This window comes from Falco rusticolus, chromosome 6, assembly GCF_015220075.1.
Source record: "Falco rusticolus isolate bFalRus1 chromosome 6, bFalRus1.pri, whole genome shotgun sequence".
NCBI classification, from domain to species: Eukaryota; Metazoa; Chordata; class Aves; order Falconiformes; family Falconidae; genus Falco; species Falco rusticolus.
In genome coordinates this window covers 53,157,157-53,178,738 of record NC_051192.1, presented here as the reverse complement: position 1 = coordinate 53,178,738, position 21,582 = coordinate 53,157,157, and the positions used below count along the sequence as shown (strand labels likewise).

Sequence of the window (21,582 nt, the reverse complement as noted above, 5' to 3'; positions counted from 1 at the left end):
TCAATGGAAAAACTATATGAGGTTGGTTTGCACTAACTAAACTTTAAGCTACATCTGTGCAGAAGAAGGGTAGTGCCCTTCCTTTATAAGACTTCAGAGTTAACCAGTGGAATCCTGAAGTAGGGCAGGAATAATACTCTATACTCTGGAACTGCACACTGGCATGAAGCTTCTCCTGTTGGAAACACATTCCTTTTTCAAAGAAGGAGACTCAGAACCTTACACACACCAGGTTTTGCTTTGTTTTTCAGAGAAGTATGTATGGAACTTTGAAAACAGAAAGATCATAGAGCGTTTCACACACATGCACACATATACACACATGAAAAATGGTGAAAAGACAAATCCACAAGCAAATGCTAGTTAAGAATCTAATGTGAAACATACAATGTGAAATATAAAGCATGGAAAAAACAGTCCTCCAATTGGTATAACTTTAAAGGCTTTGATGGATTAATTTCTTAATGGTGGACAAGTGAAGGAAGAAAACTGAGATCACTTGGACTAGAGGAAAATAAAAATTATAAATGATTAATCAACAAAACAGCAGAGACTGTGATTCCAAATATTTTTAGAAGACAGCTGTGCAATCCAAAAGTATTTCTGTGCATCTAAGAATGAGAGCGTACCCCGGAATGAGGGGTCACCTGGCAATCTGGCATACAAACAGAAAAGGTGGCAGCTTGGATATGCAAACATGATCAGTTATATTGAAAAACCATTGAAGGGAAAGAAGTTAAGGAAAAGCAATGATGAAGAGCAAGGACTGAACTGGGAGGAATGTCTGGAACTGTATTGCAATGTTGCTGGAATTCACATTTAACATTAATGACCAGGAAGAAGGTTTTGAACAATACTGTAATGATGTGAACTTGCTAAGCATTATGAATGATAATGAGGGCTGAAAAATATTGCTGCGGAGCCAAAGGAAATCAGAAGGACAGGAAGAAAGTGAGGTTCTGATGGGAAAAAAATACAAGCTATAATGTATGGGATTAAATATGAAAAGAAGGGAGGCTGTGAGAGAGAATTAGGTTATAAGGCAGTCAGTTCTGAATTTTCATCAGGACGCCAGTGAGGGAGATCAATGGGTATAAAAGAAGATACCACTCAATGTGAAGAAATGACCATCATTCTTCTTGGCTTCTGATGCAACAGCACAAGGCAGACTGTGCCCTGCTCTGTGTGCCTGATTTCAGGTGAGCATTGACCTGCAAACTGTTCTTAGCAGAAGCTGAGGTGAAAAAGCGCAATCAGCCCCAAGTGAGCACAACCCAGTGCAAGGCTACAAGCCTCCTTGTAGAGGAGGGCTCGTGCCGGCAGTGACAAAAGAGGCGCAGCCCGCAGGGGCAGCAGAATGACCCTGCTTCCAATTCCTCTTTGCCTGTGTCCCAGCCCAAGCAGCCAGCCTGGCTCCTTCCATCACAACCGAGGTGAGATTTTGAAGTGACGGGGGAGGGCTGCTGCCTCTCTTAGCAGCAAGTTACTGATAGCTCCTCTTCAAAAACCTCCCTACTCCTGTCCTGTGGGACAGCCTTCTGGCCCAGGTCCTCCCTTTTGGGTCTGTCCATCCCATGGCAGAAGCACCCAGCATCCACATTTGGCATCTCATTCTTAGAGAAGACAAATTGTTTCCTTTACTCCCAAAGTCTTACACCAACTTAGTGTCCATGAACACGTGGAGGTGCAGTGACTCTCTGATCACTGGCCCCAAGCCAACTGTAGTCAGTACATGTGCCCCCCCAACACCTCTGGTTACAATCTATTGTAAACTTAGACCTCTTGCACTTCAAATGGTTAGTTCTTCATGTTCCTCCCTGTTAGTTTAGAACATCAATGTTTTCAAGATCCTTTGCAAGAAGCCATTATAGCTACACCAAATTTTATCACACTTTTTCCACTCTCTATTAGGTTCCCACATCTCCTATTCTTTCTGAATACTGATGCCCTTAACTGTTTTCTGACTTAACTCTCAGGCTTTTGCCTCCAGATTCATCCTGGCTATGGTATGCCACTCTTTCTGCCTACCTGGATTTCTGGTCCCCACCACTTTCTCCATTTGCCTGCGTATTCATGCTTCTTGAGTCCCCATCTGTACAACATTGCTCATGTGCCTCTCCAGTTTACCTATCTATCCACAGATTTATGGACATGCACACATTTCTACATGGTCCAAAATATAGGCTTGTAGTTCCAAAGATTTCAGATGGAGAGCATAAACTGGAAAGAGACAAGAAAAAGCACTTTCATGCTATGCTTCTAACAGCCCTCAGCAGAGCCTCCTCCCTCCTCCCTTCCCTGCAACCCCCACCATTGTGCTGTGAGTGTCACAAGAGACTCAGTCTGCAACCCTGTGAAAAATAAACAGAAATAAGCACAAAACCAGATGGACATCTCTTAATCCCTGGTAGCTGAAGGCAGGATTTTGCTAGTGTTTTTAAAAGATTCCTCTTTCTAAAGACCTCCATCAATTCAAATCTGTTTTTGTAGCAGAAGCTGTGTGTCAGCTGCACTCTCACTTCCTTTTCCTTATCCATATAGTTCAAAAAGTCATTTTTTCCAATTCAAATCAAATTCTCTGAACTCTGCAAAGAGACCTTCCCACTAGTGACTTGTTTCTTTCTAATTAAATAAAATAATCCTTCAGACATGGGCTTTTAAGAAGAATGTTTTCAAAGGCAGCTGCTCTGCTAATTAGACAAAATGCCTGGATGATGGCAATTTACTTACAAGCATCTCACAGAGGGACATACAATCCTATGCATTCTCTGGCAAACAGTGCTAGTGCAGAAGTAACACTACCCAGGGCAACGTAAGGGTTTAGGCGACTTTCAGGATATTCTCAATGGTTGACCTTAACATTTCCAAAAAAAGGCAGAAGGCTCCATCCCATGTCACAGAGGAACCCTGTACCACTAAGCAGTGCCTTGGATCTTTTACGTGAAAGGATATACGTTCAGTACATGTCTTCTGGAGCACACAATAATGATCAACAAGTATAAAAATTGCACTTTGCCTTATCTTGAACAGGATAATGGCTTGTGTCAGGCTTGTCTCAGTCCACATGTGACTGCTCTGCATCCTCCAACTAACCTTCTAAACATCTGCCAGATGTCAACAGCTTAGAAGATTCCCTTCAGCAGTGTCTCTACATGAGACTCTCAGTAGGATCAATGGCAAGAGGGTTGTGGAGTTCCCAGGAACAACAGCACAACACAGAGGACAGGGAGGATGGTGGGCAAAGTGAGGATGCTGATGCATGTACTGAGTTTCTGTCATGTCAAGAGGTAGTCCTAAACAAACAGATTCTTCGTCAGCTATTGCTATGCATGGCAATGTCAGTACAGGCTAAAAACACAATAAAATAAAGCTGAAGCCTATGTAGTAATGGTACCTCCACAAGGTAATGTTACCAAAAAACCCCTTTGAATTATTTTTCACCACAAAACATAAGCAAAGGTGGGAAGCAAACTGCAATTTAGCTCTTGAAGTTGTCTGGTATACAAAAGCATTTTGTGTACTCTGGACTTCACCCAAAGCAAACATTCAACTACTTTTAAACACATCTGGAGGTCAATAGAAGTTGTCTTACTCTTAACATTAGTCCCACACAAACTGCCTAATAAGCATTCACAAAACAAGGAGTAAAGTAATTTCTGTGGTCACATGAATGATTTGGCTTCACTTTCAAGTTCTACCACAGATTTCCTGTTCGATCCTGTGTAAAAGGGTTAACCTCTTTGTACATCTCCATTTGCCAAACAGGGTAAATAACACCTGCCTTCTTTCTGGTGGTTTATGAGGCTCTGAGGGCATGTCTCTACCACAGGTGCAGGCACACCCAAGCTGGCTCCATATGAGGAGCACAATTAGTGTTTTTTCTAGGGATTCAAATTAAAATGCCCAGTATTCAACTTACCAAAGTGCTGAGTTCTCAGAACTGCAACTAAAGTCAAAGGGAACTCTGTTTGAAACAATAAAAGAGATATATATTAACTGCGTACTACTAAGTACACTAAAAAAAATCAGGCCAAAGGCATCTCCAATGGGCACCTAAAACGAGCAAGCATTTCTGAAATGAAACTCAACACCTCCGGGTCCCTCCTTGAAAACAAAAACAGCTTTATACCTTTTGGGATGTTGTGAAGACATTATTCATTCATACCGTAAGACACTTAAAAGTGAGAATGCCAAGTATATTTTTAAAAAGCAAAAGAAAATTCTATCGGCAGCGCACAGCTTAAATGATCTGCAACAAATAAGGCGTGGGCTGGAACATGAGGACAGAGGACAACGAATAGTCGCCCACTGATCATCCATCTTTGATTCTATACACTTATTGAGGAATAGACCTGTGAAACAACACTGTGTTATCACATCATACAAATCAGGACCTAAAGTCAGGTTATGTAGACAGCTTGCTTTATTTCCTACTGGTTTGGTGTCTGATTTTGCAGCCGTGTAATTCCTTTACGACAGCTTTTTTGTAAAAGGATCCTCAGGATCTGTAGGTGGAAAACAGGAATCTTACTCCAACTCTTGCTTAAATCAAGAGTAATGTCTTTGAAATTAATGGAATTAAAGTAACATAAGTGAAAAGTCAAACCTTTTGGCTCCTGAAAAGTGCAAGCTAAATTTCAGCATTTGGATTCACTGTGCTAAAGCTAGGCAGCAAAACGGTGTGTTACTTACAGATTGCTACCTTTTTTTTAAGTCATCCTTAAAGTCTAGTGAAACTTTAAAAAGCACCAATATCAAACATTCTACTCTATCAGTCATTAAGAATAGCAGAAGTTTTGTCAGTCCCTACTATGAAGCTTTCACCTTCACTGCTACCCCCACACACACACACACATAATCTCACAGTTTTCATTTTGGGGGCATTTCACACCTTTTATTCTCTCCTCCAGAAATCAGGTAACACGAGCTATTTGTTATCTGAAAAGATTAAGTGACATCATAAGGGTTCTGGGGAAGAAAGTAATCAGTACAACACAGGGGATAATCAGGAAGATGATTAGAATAAAGATACTGCTGTGATATAGCCCATTTGGGATTTAATGTATGAAAAGATAAAAAGATGAAAGAAGAGGAAGAACAAAGAGCAAGGGATAACAGTTCCTTGTAAAGGAAGGAGAAAAAGAAAGATATATAACCTTATATTATCTAATTCTCCTAGCAACTATATACTAACTGGTATTTGTGTCAGTGACTCGTATTTGGTCATGTTAGAACATGGTTTGAATAAAATAAGGAACTGCGGTGTATGTCTGTTTTAACAAGTGCCAAGCCAAGTGATTTACAAAAAAGCTTCAGCTCCTCATACCTGCAATGGCATTTTGCAAGATTCTTGCCACATGCCACACAATGATGGCTGTTTGCCACCCTCCATCTGAGGGGTGACAGTTCATGCTGTCTTTTGTCAGCACCTTCAAAAGCATCTCAGTCTTAAACTCAGTTTTTCTTTCCACCTTGTAGGTGAAGAGTTCAGTCATCCTGGCACTGAGGCATTGCTCTGCAGAGGGAAGTTCAGCAAGATGAATGGGTAAGGAAGAAGAGCAGAAGCATATTCATTAAAGAGAAAGAAAAAAACCCCAAAATATGCCTTAGATGATGTCATACATGTCATACCTCATACACACTTTAACTAAGCACTGTAGTGCTGTGACCATCAATCACTCCTGCTCCTGCAGTTCCATCTGCAGCTGGAGACATTTGTGAATATTTGTGCGTGACTTGTCACAATAGGACCTCTCTGGACCCCTTCTGACATAGTTCAACTTTGCAGTTCTCAAATCTTCAAGCTACATGAAAACTGTTGAAGGTGACATGGTGAAAGCAAGGCTTGGTCTTACTTGGATTATCAAATAATGTGTTGTGCAGGACTTGGTGAACAAACACATGAATAATTACACACACACACAGAGCAGGAGCTGGATTTGACAATGCCCTAGTACTTCTGACATTCCTACAGGTAGGGACTGCTACAGGGAAGGGTAAGCTGGCTGCAGTCTCTGTAGTGGATACGGCCACCCACACATGGTGTTGAAAGAAGGCTACTTGAAACACAGATGACAGAGCAACTGGTTCCCACTCACTCAACTCACGTAATCCCAGTACAAAGTCAAGTGGCATTCAAATGAAAGTATGCTAGCTTTTAAAGATAAGCCGCAGGGTGAACAGAAGATAACCATGGACAGATGGGACACATGTGTGCTCACTACTTCACAGAGAATCAACCCCCTTCCTGAAATTATTTCCATCTCTTGAGTGGGGCACACAGTGATGCCAGGTTCTGTGGGATCCAAATGCTTCCTATTTCAGCGTAGGCAGCAGAAAATTGAGTCTTCTGTAGCATGTCTCCACTGTGTTCACCACAGTTGGTATCAGAGCTTCTTCTCCCCCTCTGCATCACTGCAGACTACACATACTGGCTTTGCCGCCTGCTAACCAACTACCTAAGGAGCTGCCTGTCTTGGGAGCTTTAAGACAGGAATTTCTCGGTAGCAACAGCATCATAACCTTGGATTTCCATGATCAGTTGTGTTTTCAGGTCCCATTTAAAGCAAATCCTGAGCCCTTCATAGTAGGGGGTCGGGGTTTTTTTCTGTTTTGGGGTGGTGGTGATGATTTTTGGGGGTTTTTGGTTGGTTTGGTTTTGGTTTTGTTTGGGGTTTTTTGGAGGGGGGGAATGGGGGGAGCTGAGCCACACCTTGACCTCACAAAACAGGTCTCAACCAACAGTTCAGTATAAGTGAGCGAACTTCTGCAATTAGGTCCCAGTTGACTTGGTTTCTGGAGAGCAGGATGAGGAGTGCCGGTGCTGTGCCTGTGCCTGACAGGGAACTCCAGCAATGAGGGGAAGGGATGGAGTTACAACGCCCCGGTTTTGTGAGGGAAATGCTCTGCCTGCCAGCACCCACCGCACTATACCCTTGCACCGGCTGCATTCGCAGGCGGCTGCAGCGCGACGGCGGGCTCGGTCCTGCCGCCCCAGCACCCCGGGAGCTCGCGCCCGGCCGCGACGGGCGCTCCCGCCGCTCGGTACCCCGGCACCCCGTGCCGGCTGCTCGGCCCCCCGGTACCCCGGCACCCCGTGCCGGCTGCTCGGCCCCCCGGTACCCCGGCCCCCAGTGCCGGCTGCTCGGACCCCCGGCACCCCGTGCCGGCTGCTCGGACCCCCGGTACCCCGGCCCCCAGTGTCGGCTGCTCGGCCCCCGGCGCCGAGGCGAGGGCTGCCCCCGGGGCAGGCAGGAGCCGCCCCCGCGCGGGGCGGAGGGAGCGGACGGGCACTGGCTCCTCGCCGCGCGTATCCACCCCGAGAGGTGGCCCCGGCGCTGCAGCCCTGTTCCCTTCCCTCTTCCCTTCCCTCCCTCCCCCCGCCTTCCCTCCCCCGTCCCCACCTCTCCTCCAAAACCGCAGGAGCCGCCGCGGCCGCGCTTCACTCGCTCCGGTGCCAGCCGCGGAGCGGGGCGGGAGGACCCCACCGGTGGCACGGCCCGGGGCGGGAGCAGCCCCGCCGCCTCCCCGCCATGGACGGTGTCGCGGCCCAGCCTTGACGATGCTGCTGGGCGCCCCGCGGGCGGGCGGCTGGGATCGCGGCCGGGTGGGCGAGAGGCTGCAGGCGGCCCTGGCCGGCCTCCACGAGCTCCAGGTGCTGCGGGAGAAGCAGCGGGAGCTGGTGCGGGCCGCCCTGGCCATGCCGCAGCGGCCGGCGGCCGGCGGAGAGCAGCCCCTGGCCGCCCACAGCAAGGAGCACCGGCTGGAGGCCACCCTCACCGCCCTGAAGGAGCAGCTGGTAAGAGACGGCACCGGACGGGACGCCCCGCTGCCCCGGGGCCCATTCCCCGCCGCCGGGGGCCCTGGCGGGCCGCGGTGCTGAGGGCGGGCGGGCGGAGGGGAGCCCCGCCGGGCCGCCCCGCACCGGGCTGCCTGACAGCCGGCTGCCCCTCGGCAGCCGCCGGCGCCGCTCCGGGGCCGGGAGCAGCGAGCGAGGGCGCCCCGCCGGCCCCGCTCCCCCGCCGGCAGGTGCGAGCGGCGGGGCCGGGGGTGTCGCTGGGGCGAGAGCGGTGCCCGCCCCCGCCGCAGCCGCTCTAACGGTCGCCGCCTTCCCTCAGGCGGGGCTCACCTGGGCAGTATTCATCGCCCCGAAATGCGCAGGGTTGCTAGAGGGCTGTGTGCCAGCGGCAGCGCCGGGGAGAAGTTCTTACCCGGCATTGCTCATTCATCGGAGCCCGGGAGCAGGAGATGATTAACTTCAGTAATACGTGTATCACGCCTTCGAGCGCTCAGCTCTTAATCGCAGCGGCCGTTTGACTGGGAGATCAAAAGACACGCAGAGTGAGATAGGCAGAAATAGGCTAAGGGCGCAGGGGGTTGGTGTTGGGCGTGTGTGCGCACCCACCTATGTGCCTACCCCGCTGTGCACACGCCTATGTGGCTGTACGTAAGTGTGCACACCTATGGCTGCCCACGCAGTTGTGTGCCGGTGGGGGTCAGGCCGTCAGGAGGGTGTTGGTGGGCCAGGAGTACTTTGTTCTCGCCACGGTTCGCGTGATCAAAAGAGAGTAACTGACTGCCAGGCCTTGTATGTGAAGCCTTACACCAGGCACTTGGGGGTTTGGAAAAGAAAAAACAATTCTGAATTGTGACTGAAACAAGTTTCATAGGTGAGACAACAATCAAAGGGTAAAGGACTTTAATCTCTAGTATGGGCAATTACACGCGTCAGTAAACTCGGGCTTCATTCAGACCCCTTTCCCTCCCTGTGCTGGTACAGGGCTTGGCCGTCAGTTATCAGTCGGGTGTGAAAACGACACGGTTATTCGCTGTCGGGAGGCAGCTCTATCAGGCAGCATCTTGGAATAAATTTGGCTTTAACCTTCACGGAAACCTAGTCACACACATGAAATCACAGCAGCGGGCATATCTTGATTAAAGTAAAAAATGCAGGGCCAGTGGACTGCCAACCACTTGATTACCTGTCATTGATAATTTTAACTAATGGCCCTATTTTATTTCTTAGGGTTTTTTTTAACTAAACGAAAGAATTGAAGGCATTTATTGCCTGTCTGGGGCCACTGGGTTAACAGAAACACCAATGACCTCTGACCATAGTGACTGTTCTTTTTTCATGTCGGCTGTTGTGCTTTAATTACTCATTTGTTTATATATTTTTCAAATAAAATATGAAAAATAGATTAGTTTGGCAGGACTTTACTGGCACTTTATAAGGCCTTCCAAGGACATGGGAGAAACTAACCATTAAAACAGAAGAAAAAAAGTGGCCTTTAATTGCTGCCTTTAGAAATTAAGGAGTCAGGAAGATGAGGGTAACTCGGTACACCGCAGGAGCGGGACAGATTTCACCAGTAGGTGCCAGTGCAATTATGGGAAACTTGTCTTCTAGGGGTGCCTGGGAGGGAAGTATCCATAAAGCTTGAGAGGGATGAGTCAGAACTACGTAAATCCAGGGGCTGGTTCTTCAAAAAAAGTGCAAATGCTTAAAGCTGTAATAAAAAAGCTCATCCGACTGACCCGTGGCTGCTGGAAGCTTTTCAGACTGGTGTACCTGGTACCTTCGCTGGTTTTCTTCGCCTGCAAATTGCAGAGATATATTTGAGTAGAGGTGCATAAACCCAGTTGAAAACAGGTTTTTCACAGTCCTGTTAGAAGTAGTCCACAGATCGTAGGAACTTGGCAGCCACAGCTGAAAACTGTTTCTTGGTGACACAAGCAGTGTATTGCACTCAATACCCTTGAAAATTATGTTCACGATCACAGAAAATTAAGTTAAAACTAAAAACAACAGAAAATGCAATGCAAAGCATTGCTCAGGGAGTGTTACATCTTCATTGTTGTTGTTCTTGGCCCATTGGATGGTAGACTGTGATCGCTGCTCTATAAACTTTTCAGATTGAGAAACTCATTAACAACGTAAATGTAGTTTTGTCTTGCGGTGTATCTTGATCCAAGTTTCAAGTAGGGCTTTAGCCTGATCACACTCTAATTCATAAAAAGTTTGGTCCTTTCAACATAACATAGGGAAGCTGTATCAGCTGGAGCTGGCTGAAGGCATCTCAGCAACGGAAACAGAGCAGACAAAGAGTCAAGCCAGGCTTCTATAATGGTAAGGTGAGAAACAGAGCAGAGGTAGTACCCTCAAGGAGTCCGGTGCCCCTAGCAGAAATGGCTGGAGCAGAGCCATCAAATGCCTCGTATAGATGCCACTTCATCATTCCAGTCAATTCCCCAACAAGCACCAGCAAGAGCCAGCAGCTGGCTTTCCAGCAGTCTGCTGTAGGCAGCAGGACTGCAGGCTTTCTGCTGCCTGTAGCTGTCATGTCCTTTTTTGCCCCAGCCAGTGTCTCTCTTTCTGGTGGCCAGGGGCTCTTCTGGCAGCTAGCTGCCTGTTACTACAGTGCAGGCAAGATCAACTGTCTGTAGCAGAAGAGAAGCAGCGTTATGTGATGCCATCTGCTGTCGGTGATTCCAAAGGTGCTAAACTAGTCTCTTGGCCAAACTATATCCTGGTGAGACATAGAGGAAAAAGGAGACATGCAAATTTGGGCTAATACAAAGAAAGAAATCTATGATACCGTCTGTATCATGGATGGCTAAGGCTGCAGCATCCAGTATTTTCTCAGCTGTTTCCTCATATAGCATATTTATAAAAATTGGTTGATTTGATTTGAATCTGATGATTTTGTTTTGCAAGCTTTCAGGTGTCTTATGATGTTATAAAAATGTGTTAAGGGACACATTATACTGAAGAGAAAAAACCCACCCAAAACTCTTGGTACCTTGCATTTTGCACACATTTTTTTCCCCTTCAGATAGTTTTTAAACCAGGGATATTTTTTTTTAAATATTAAAAAAATTTAAAGTTTTTCTCAACTGAGAGAAAGAGGTGTTTCCAGAAGGAATTCTCACTCTAGAGTAAGGGTCTGGGATAGGTGAGATTAACTTTCCTCTGAAACTAGCTGCTTTGCACCATCAGTTACAAAAAGACCCAATGGTGAATAGATTTTACATGTGCAAAGCTAGATAAGAGTAATGCTATCTTTTGTCCATTCCAAAATAGAGATGGATTAATAAAGTTGTCAGGTGTTAATCTACAACCAGTAAGTGTCAACCCCATCTTTAACTGGAGGGATTAATAGTTAAGAATAGTCAAGTATGACCAGCAGTTTTTGGTGCCTTGATCTGGGGTGCCAGTTCGTGTTCACATAAAGGAACCTGTTTTTCAGAGAGTGTTCTTCCTTTTGAAAAATGATTGGTATGACAATATCCCAGATTTGGCTCCCAAAAACTGTAGGACATCAATAGTACAAGTTGATTTGGAAAGTCTGGTCCTGCATTGTGCAGTGTACAGAAGTGTTCGCAGCTGCATTGCCCAAAGCAAACAGATGGTTTCACCTGCAAGGTTTTGTCTCATGTAAAATTCATGTTGTGAATTGAGAAAGAGTGTTTTTAGGGTTTATTGTTCTGGGTGCTGTTTATGTGGTTATTAGAGCAATAACAACCTCAAGCAAACACACCGGAAAAGTCATCCTCATCCAAATGGTTTGAGGAATGCTTCTCATCTAGGAGTGCATGAGTTGTTAACTGAAAGATCAAAACCATGAAGTCTGCCGGAAACATGAAAACTCGGTGGCGTGAGACACCATAAAAGGGTTAAAAATGATGATGTAAATCATGTGTGTTGGTTAACATGCTGTGAAGGCGCAGACAGAACCTGGAGGTATAATAAATAATCTTTGAATACCTGAGAGCCTTGTGGCCTCTCTGTCATTAATCAGAAACCACAGACTGAGGGATTGGCTGGCAAAACATTAATCATTAAGCAATTAATTCCAGCCGTGAAAACAAAACTTTGTGATTTCCCGAGTAGGTAGGATTGAAGGAGGCACGACATGTTTTTGCTTTTTCACCGTAAAGGAAATAAAGAAGTACTGAGGAAGTCATTCATCATTCAGATGGGGTAGAAAATCTCCTTTATTATCCAATTCTTCCCTTCCTTTTTGTTTATATGAAACTGGAAGAGGGAAAATCAGCACAGATTTTTCTAGGAAGCAGTTATGAGCCTCTGGAGCTCACTGTAAGATGTGCGACACTAACAAAAAGGGGCTTTATTTCTTGTGTTTTATATGTTCCTCCAGTTCTCCATAAAAGCATGCTAAAAATACCCTTTTATTCTTCTCAGCAGCATCACCAGCCGTAACTTGTCTTATGAGACTCAGGACATCTGTCTTTTTTCCTTGAATCCTACCTTCTAATCATTTACTGATTACCGTAGGACCTTAGCTGTCCTTGCCTTTAGTATTTATAGCTATGGAGAAACCTAAAAATGCAAGTATTAAAAGCTGAATAATCTGAATACAAGGAAAGTGGAGTAAAAAATGTGTACATACTGATTTTTATTTTCTGCATGTCATTTAATTTTACAGATACTTTAATTAGTTCAAGGGAGCTAGATTATATTTTTGTCATATTGGGGGTTGGTAAAGCTGCTAGAACTGCCACTTTTATTTTTAAATCTGAAACATACACATCATCTTAGTCATGTTTTTCTCACCATTACTGTGTGGAAGTCCAGCCCCTCGAGGGCTGTGAGCACAACTTTACAACCAACTTCAAGAAACCACCTTTCTGCAAAGTACTGTTGGATGGATGCTGAAGGGTGATATAATTAGAAGCTGCCTAAATAGCGACCGGGCCTAGATAATTTGCCAAGTGCCATGTGAGAAGTTTGTGACAGAAACCAACTGTGGTTCTTTGGCTGCTACCTAATGCCTGGCCATCTGCCTAGCCAAGCTGATGGCATAAATACTGGGGGAGCAACTGCAGGAGCTGTTACCTCGGATCAGCCTGGTCAGTGATTACAGTACGCAAAGGACCTTGTTGCTGGCTCCTGAAAGGTTATTCACAAGCTCAAGGCACCATTTATTTTAAATGCAGTCATTTTCACAGCAGTATTCAAATGCCACCTTCTCCTTGTGTAAAATGCGTGGAAATAATCTAGCCATGAGACAATCAAGGAAAATTTTCAGCAAAATAGATGGCACAATTTGTGCAGTGTACGCTTTCAACTATAAAGGCATCGTCAAAGCCAAGGGTTTTGCAGAAATGAGTGTGCTGCCTTTACTTTCTGTGACTGTAAGATACCTTTACATACAGTGGTTTCCTTTCATCAGGTGGCGTCTTAAGAGTTCATGCAAATAATCTGTAATGTTTATCTCGTCCTCTGCTCAGAGGCAGCATATGGCAAAATAACATTAATATGTTTATTAATTAAAAGATTGCATCCTCTTTAGAGATACAGTTCCAGCCATGTAACATGTAACAAAAGGTTAAAGTAAGTATATTTAGTATGAAAAGTTTTGAGAATGTGTTCAGCTGGGCAGAAGACAATATATGCTGAGAAGCAGAATGTTTTGTGCTTGTCCATTATGTCAGTCTTGTTGCAAGAAAGCCAATTGCAACAGTCCCTAGCTAAGAAAAACACTTTGTAAGAGCAGAATCTGTCCAGCACAGATGGCCTGAATTCATGCATTGCTGCTGAGATTCTAACTGTGATTATTTTTCATTTCCTCCTTCTTCCCTTCACTTGTGAATTAGTCTCGTTTGAGGAGACAGGATGTCGGCTTGAAAAGCCACCTTGATCAGCTAGACCAGCGAATAAGTGAGCTGAAATTAGACGTCAGTAAGACCTCCAGTGAATACTTGGATAGCGACAGCCGGCCCAGCTCAGGTAATGTGCATTGGGTCATTTATTCCCCGTGTTGTAGTGCTAGGAGAACTGAAGGGTGTCAACTGCTAAGCAAAATTCTCTGTATTGTTTGGTCAGAAACAGTGCCCCATGGCTGAGGTGGAGAGTAGCCCTCCGGCACAGAGCACACTCACATCGCTGGTGGAAATTTTCCTGCAAAGTTCATTTAGTTGGAAAATCCTTATTCACTCAAACAGCATTTTTTCTGGATTTTTTTTTTATTATTATTTTAAAATGGACATTTTAGCCACAAATGGAAAGAGAGGCAGACAGATTTGTTAAATTACCTTGTCAAGGGCAGAATGACCATTGGCAAAGTGGCTAAACTATTTGCTAGAAGTGAAGAAGATCAGCATCCATACCAATGCTCTGATTGAATCCAAGAAGGGTCCTGAACCTCACTAAAGCTTTGAAGATCACTACCACCGCAGTGCTCTGGCCAAGTTAATGTTTGATAGTTTATATAAAAATGAAACAGCTCTATTAAAAGACAGTGAGAAAAAACACCCCAACAGTTTGTTGACTAAAGCTGTCATAGACAGAAGGAAATTGAGTTTCAGTTTTCTGGTCCCATTCACAGAGCATGCTGTATTGCAGACTTTTACAGCTACGATGTCTGTTAAAAACGGTTTCTGTCATCTAGTCTGGGACAATGGGAATACTTCTTTTTAAACATAATTTTGAAATGCCTTAAGTCTTCAGTGAGACAAGAAATATTTTTTTTATTTACAGCATATGAATTTGCAGCCTGGTACTTAGAGTGGGTATAGAAAGTGCAAGTTTCTGTTGAGTGTTTTAAATTCAGGACTTGTGTGCTTAGGCACATACACACAGTTCAAAAGGAAACAGCTTCCTTTTCTGTTTCCTTTATATAGAGAGGAATAATAAAAATTCCTATCTTGACCATTTTTAATACTTCCATAATTAATTGGCAAGGATCGCAAGACCTGGGGAGGGGACACAGCCTCTATTCTCTGCCCTTAGATGTTCCAGCTATCACAGACCTGGCAGCTCTGACCACAGGCTAGTTTTACTCTACTTTCCCATGCAAGCTGTGCTTGTACGCACCTAGCACAAGTTACAACAGTGCAAGACGGCCCTGTTTTACATCAGTTGCATAATAGTCCCCAAAGACATTCTCCAGTGAAGAACTGGGTGTGATGGTGCTGCACTTCACCCCATCCCACCCTCAGAACTAAGCATGCATGTGCGTGCCAAGCTGGCTCGGGGCCTAAGTAAATACGCAGAAGCCCAATATAAGTTGGTTGAATTAGAGTATACCTCTGTTAAAGTTACCTAAATAAATGATCATAAATTTAGGCCTGTGGCACATAGCAAACGATTTATTTTATTCTCTGCATTTTTCTTCTACGGAGCATGTTTAGTTACTGTAAATAAGAAATATCTTCCTGTTTATTTTAACTGCAGGATTCTATGACCTTAGCGACGGTGGTTCTTGCTCACTCTCCAATTCTTGTACCTCTGTGTACAGTGAGTCCATCTCCTCCTCCCACACCAGTCTCTTGCCGGGCTCTCAACACCCTAAAGCAAGGCTCACTGTGTTTGATTACCGACCCAAGTCTGCAGATGAAACTACTGTGCACACCACCAGCTTCCAACAGCAGGGAACCTATGTCAGCGATGGATGTCGGATTACAGCTAGCACAGACATTTCTGGGACTCCTGCCAGGTCCCGACCAAGGCCAGTTTCCACAGGTAATTGACTGCAGAACTGGATACTCATTCAAGAGAAGGGAAGAATCCTGGCTATTACTTTTAGGACCTAATATACCAATGTGTAGTCAATATATAGCACTCATTTTTAATACACAAAGTGAGAATTAATCAAAACCACAGAGCCAAACCATTTAATGTCCAACTTTCACTTGTCTCCATACTCAGATACTTTTAAACAATAACAAATATGAAGACATATGTATTTAGAAATGGAAGAATATTTAAGTGCATGAGATAAAATTGTGATGAATGTTGAGATACCTTTTTAATTTACCTGCTTGTGAAATCAGAAAAATTGCAGTATTTGAAGTACCTTGTGTGAAAGTGCAAGAATGTATGAAAAATGTAAGGTGAATTAAAAATTAGAGATGATGCATTTTACTGGGAAAGATTTTATAGAAATCTAAGGAGAGACACTTCCAGACTTAGTGCCTGTTTTCTCCATCTGTTGTAAAATGAGTATGATAATACTTATATATACCTTTCTGTATTTATCCAAATGAATGTGGGCTCAAACAGTACTCATAATTTATTATGTACGGTTAGAGATAACAGACAGGAAAAGTTAATTGACTGTCTAGGAACCAGTCATGAGCCCAAATAGTGGATCAACCATGAATTTACATCATACCTTTAGACAAAATAGATAAGTACATTAATATTCCAAATCTATTGTTTGCCCATCAGTGAATTGGCATCATACTGTGTCTTATTTTGGGTCCTTCCATGGCCTCAGAGCAATCTTGTGTTAGTGAGTTCATACAGTGACCCAGCCGAATGTGTGACAGTTCCATTATAGAAAAAGGGAAGCCACTGGGAACATCATTTCAAGTCCTGTCGCTGTGGAGTCCCCACAGCTCCTTGACCTGAGCTAGCTCATCTCTGGCTTGCCTGGAGCGGAAGGAAAGACCACCTGTTCTGTACCTATCTGTGCTGACCCACCTGAAGCGATGGTGGTAAATTATAGCATAAAAGCAAAGTCTCCTCAAGGCTTCTCAGAGGATGGGGATGGAGCTGAGCTTAATGATCCATGGCTTCCATGTTCACATTGCAGTGTGTTCTATCAGAAGCTTTCCTGCCTTGCAACATTTTGCTAAGACCCCTGGGGCTTTATGTTTTTTTTGGATACAGACGTAGACTAGCAGAAAAAGGGACAGTTGATGTTAAGTAAGTGGGAATGAGGCTACAGACCTCCTTCAACCATCCTTCTTTTTTCCACCACCACCTCCCTTCTTCCTGGCTACAACTTGTGACTTCCTTCAGTGTGAGAAACATAAGTAGTGGGGTAGTAGTGGTTGAAGTGCTGAAGAAACAGTTCCTGCTAAGGTGACAACATTGCAGGAGGTAAGGCAAGATGTTAGTTACTTCAGAAAAGCATCATTTGGAAAGGGGAAGAAATGTCTCTTTTCCTTTCCTTAGCTTGTCCCACAGGTAACTGCAGGTACAAACCAATTGCCTTTTTTTTTCCATGGCAAGTGGAAAGCTTGCTGAGACACCACAAGCACAGCATTCTTTTGACACCTTCCTGGTTTGCACAAGAGAGCACCACTACACATTGCCAACAATTTCCTAAAGAATTCTCATTATGAAAATACGCTGTTTGAGAAATCATCCTTACCACAGGTCTGTAAGTGCCTTAGGTAGGGTACTGCAGACAGTGCTAAATTTTGAAGTCTTTCAAAAGCTTCCTGTCACAGGACAGAAATAGTCACTCTAAGTGCAATATGTGGTTGGATTTGATGGTTGGGTTTCCTGGTAGAATGAAGCAGCCAGGAAATCAGCTAGCTAAGGATTTCTTGGCACTGAAGTCTGCACTGTTGTACAGAGAAACCCAGGATGACTGCAGATGGTTCCAGTACTTCTGGTACCAGAGGTAACATAGCACCATAGCACTCTATCAGATGACTTGTCTGAGTGGAACAGTCTTGCTTCACACAACCTGTCCTCTCAGTGCACAGGAGATGCTCCTGAGAGGAAGGTGCAGCAGTCAAGTGTAACTTGCAGCAACCTTGACAGTACTCAAAATTTAAGAGAGATGAACTGGTGGCCATAAATGCCATCTTCAGGGACTGAGCCTCCCATCTGCGTAAGTAGTTACCCTTAGATTTTTTTTCTCTGTCAGAGTAAAGGTTCTCTAGTACATTCTTCTATGTCCTTAAGGTTGACTTTAAAAAACCCACACACAGACTTAGGGCATTCCTGGTTTTCTGCCTTTTGATAAAACCTGAATATTTCTTTCTGAAATTAAATACTCTAAAAGTTACTTACTTGAGAAAGGCATGAGACTGGTAATGTTACCAAATGAAATGAGAGATCTGGTTAGGAGTTTCCACTGGATGTGGAATTAAGGAAAAGTAGAATCACTCCACTCTCTGGCCAATGGGACATATAAGTCTTAATGGCTTTCCTGTGTGCATTGGGTGCTTCTGTTTACTAATGCCTTACTAAAGCAAAATACAAAAGAAAAGCAACTACAGCTTCCAGCATTTAAGAGGTTAAGAAAAACTATAACCCAGTGTCTGCTTAAGTCCTCTTAAAACAGCTGTAGAGTACTATAGACTTTTCCAAGACACATGATATAAAAGGGTAGGAGGAAAAGCTGGAATGCAATTTAACCACTTTGAAAAAAATACCACTGGCTCTGCATGCTGGAAATCTCAGAAATTTCTGAGTTATAGTCATATGTCCAGAGGAAGTCTTTATCCTGTCCTGGGAGGAAGGTGTTCAAAAACTGTATCTGTTTTAATGGATAATTTTACATGACATTCAGCTTCAGGCTTTCTGGTTGTTGGATTTACTTTTTATGTCTGCTAAGAATTAAAAGTAATCCCATATTTTCATTTAGTTGGTTGAGTTCCTGTTAGTCTGTGACATTCTAGAACATTTTTATAAATGCACAGATTTACTGTCATCCAAGTGGCACAGTTTAAATTTCCTGCAAAGGCATGAGTTTTATTATTGGCATTAAAAGGCATTCTAATCTCTGTTATGCTCAGGTGAATAAAAGCGTTGGAGTAATCTGGTGATCTTGGAGGACTGAAACTGTTTTCTTCATTCATGCACTGATTTTAGTAAAAGCTAGCACACCCCTCTGAAATAGCACTTTTAGCATAAGCCAGTTTGAATGTAATTGTCTGTGATTTAATTAGGTTGTTTATTTTCATCCACTCTGTAGGTGACTTGGAAAGACTCATCCCAGCAGACGCTAGATTTCAGAAAGAGACAGATCCCAAATCCATGTTGCCTCTGTGCCAAGCCGGAGACATGCACTTGCTCAGCATGGACCCCAAATTCCAGAATGACTTGGTCTCCAAGAATGGCATTGATGTGTACCCTTACCCTAGCCCCCTTCATGCGGTGGCTTTACAAAGTCCCCTTTTCTCCCTGGTGGGGACATCCCCAGAAGCAGACCTCCAGGCTCCTCCCAGCAAACCCATGCCTAGTGTGACAGGTCCCAGCTTGATTAGGACTAGGCCAACCACTGAGGCCAAGCCAGGGGGTTACATCAATAAATTACTGCAGCTGACAAGATGCAAAGGGAACAGTCGGGCTGATGCCAGTGAGTGGGTTTCAACAAAGAGCCAGCCAGCCACAATGCACCAGAGACTCATTATAACCCCCAGTGCCGGTGGAGTGAAAATTAACAGCAGCAGTAGCCAGCTGGAAAAACAAGCAAGTTCTCTGGAAAGTAACAAAGCTGAAGGGAAGCTGCAGAGAGAGGTGCTGGAGGGGGAATGTGCCAAGCAGCAGGAGACCATGCGCTGCGTGAATGAAGAACAGCCATCCGCTCGGCCTGACACAGAGCCGTCAGCTGTGAATAGTTGTTACCCTGCCAAGTCAGCAGCAAGGGGCTCTCCTCTGGCAGAAGCAACGGACAGCAGTGTGGAGCACAGTTCATCCGGCTCACAGCTGTGCCAGGAGGACTCCAGCCCCAGTGCCTGGAACACTAAAGCTGTTCCACCCGGAAAACTGCCCCTCAAAAGGTGTGGCAACGCCAAACTGGCTAGTGCTGGGGGTCATGAGCGAGTGACACGGAGTGAGTTTGTTCATGCTCAGTTTGTCCCTGCAGAATCCCACCAAGTCCGGGTCAAGTTTGCCAGCTCCAAAACAAAAGCAGTGAAGATAAAGAGGAGGAACAGTGAAAAGGTACTACGTCCTGGAAAGCCAGCCTTTTGCATGGAGAAGGCGAGAGGGTCCCACGGGGCTGCCAGGCTCCCTGCTGAGTGGAATCAGCCCCAAAGGCCACATGGAGCAAAGAGCCTCGCACGGAGACCTTCATACTCTGGTGACGTGACCGGCAGGTCGTGCTCTGAGTCTAGCCTGTTCCCCGTGCAGATCCGGCTCCCCACAGCACCATCCAGGCCGGAGCTCTACAGAGCCTCTGCCAATGCACTGTGTTCCCTTGACACAGACACAGCCAACAAGAAGAAGCAGCGCAAGTGGCAGTCCACGGTGGAGATCTCTGCCAAGGCCCACCTGGCCAGCCTCTCCAGCAGCTTTGGCCTGGGAGCACCCAGGCAGCCAGCAAGGCGAGCTGGGGTTCTGCGCACTGTCAGTATGAGGGCGCGCTCCAAGAGCCAGCGCCACGGCGCTTATGCCAAGAGCGAGTCGGACCACTCGGAGTACTCTGCCGAGTGTGCTTCCCTCTTCCACTCCACCATCGCAGAGACCAGCGAAGGGGAGGTCAGCGATTTCACAACTAACCGTTTTGGGGACAGTGAGTCCAGTGAAAGCGATTTGGATGGCAGCAGTAGCAGCAGCAGCCTTGCCCTTGACTATGATGAGGGGGATGAAACCGAGCTGATTTGGCCTGAAGGTTCCGTCAGACAAGCGGGGACTGTCCAGGCCGCTTCCAAGCCTCTTCCCCCAGTGCCCAAAATCTGTCGCATCAAAGCTTCAAAGGCACTAAAGAAGAAGATTAGGAGATTCCAGCCTGCCTCTCTGAAGGTCATGACCATGGTTTAAGGGTGAGCAAGCATCTGTTTCTTACAGTGAGACATCCTGCTGGCTCTCATTTGCAAAACAAGAGAACCCATGTGTGGAGAAAAGGACTTGCTTAAATGAACTATGAATAACCCCTGAATCAACACAAGCGATCTTGTTTGTTAATGCCTGGACATAAATGTCACTGTATCTAATTTCCTCTTTTTACATTTATTGTGTAAATATGGATCTGTGTATATTGTGTGATGCCTTTTTTTACTACGCAGAAGGGTCACCATGGTGAAAATGAAAACAACCTGGGCCGTAAAATTTTACAGGCTGGCTCTTGATGGTTTGTTGACCATATGCACCCACAGAATCAGTCCCAGACACAAAGGCTTCCCAAGAAGAGAAGCTCTTCCCAGCTGGATATTTGGTAGCATCCCTCCCTCTAGTGAGGAATTCTTTGCAGTCTGAAGTCTGCATTAACCATCCAGCTGTCACTGTGCTATGGAAAAGCTCTCGGTGCCCTCCACAATTTTACTTCCTGCAGATCAACCATCCCATACCTTCTCCCAAGCATCAGGATAGTCTATTCTTCTGTAAACACATACTATCTTTAATCAAGAAGTCAAATGTATTTGTGAATGAGAACAAGACTTCAGTTTACTTCCCGTTTTCAAAACTGAGAGTATAGGGTTGTTCTTTTTCAAACCTCCTCTTTATGATGTTCCATGTTATTGTTCATTTGTCGAATGGGTGGAAGAACATGAGGGCACAGTGCCACAGTGTGTGAATAGCTGGGACTGAGATTATAGCTTTGCCCCTGAAATTGCAAACTCAATAAATACTATTTAATGTACTTCTGAAAATTGTGCTTGTCTGACTTTGATGTCTCAAGAAAATTATTCTGAACTCCAATGTCATGTGAGGACTGCAGAGGAACTTTCTTTGGTGAAACAGATCTGTGTTTTCATGGTCACTGTGCAGAGGGGTTTGTTCTTAGTTTTTCGGAGAGTTGCTATAGCTCGGTCAGAACCTTTCAGGGTCCTTTCAGCCTCTACCTCAGGAAACCTGCTTCAGCATCTGCTTCAAAATGAATGAATTTTTAAAAAGTATTTTTATTGAGGACCGCATAGTGTTTAACTGAC

The 21,582-nt window shown here is 44.9% G+C and overlaps 1 protein-coding gene across 1 annotated transcript; it reads left to right on the top strand.

Moving 5' to 3' along the window:
* The first annotated feature begins 7,465 nt into the window (after positions 1 to 7,465).
* On the top strand, positions 7,466 to 21,274 carry DACT2 (dishevelled binding antagonist of beta catenin 2). Its single transcript, XM_037393081.1, has 4 exons — positions 7,466 to 7,798; positions 13,621 to 13,753; positions 15,200 to 15,487; positions 18,684 to 21,274. The coding sequence occupies exons 1-4, from the start codon at positions 7,562 to 7,564 to the stop codon at positions 20,471 to 20,473; spliced, it is 2,448 nt and encodes an 815-aa protein (XP_037248978.1). The 5' UTR covers positions 7,466 to 7,561; the 3' UTR covers positions 20,474 to 21,274.
* The last annotated feature ends 308 nt before the right edge of the window (positions 21,275 to 21,582 follow it).

Bases quoted from the DNA above. Each gene is read 5' to 3' on its own strand.
- DACT2 (XM_037393081.1), top strand. From the start codon at position 7,562: ATGCTGCTGGGCGCCCCGCGGGCGGGCGGCTGGGATCGCGGCCGGGTG. The intron at 13,754-15,199 runs GTAATGTGCATT...TTTTAACTGCAG, and splicing joins CGACAGCCGGCCCAGCTCAG to GATTCTATGACCTTAGCGAC. The intron at 15,488-18,683 runs GTAATTGACTGC...TCCACTCTGTAG, and splicing joins ACCAAGGCCAGTTTCCACAG to GTGACTTGGAAAGACTCATC.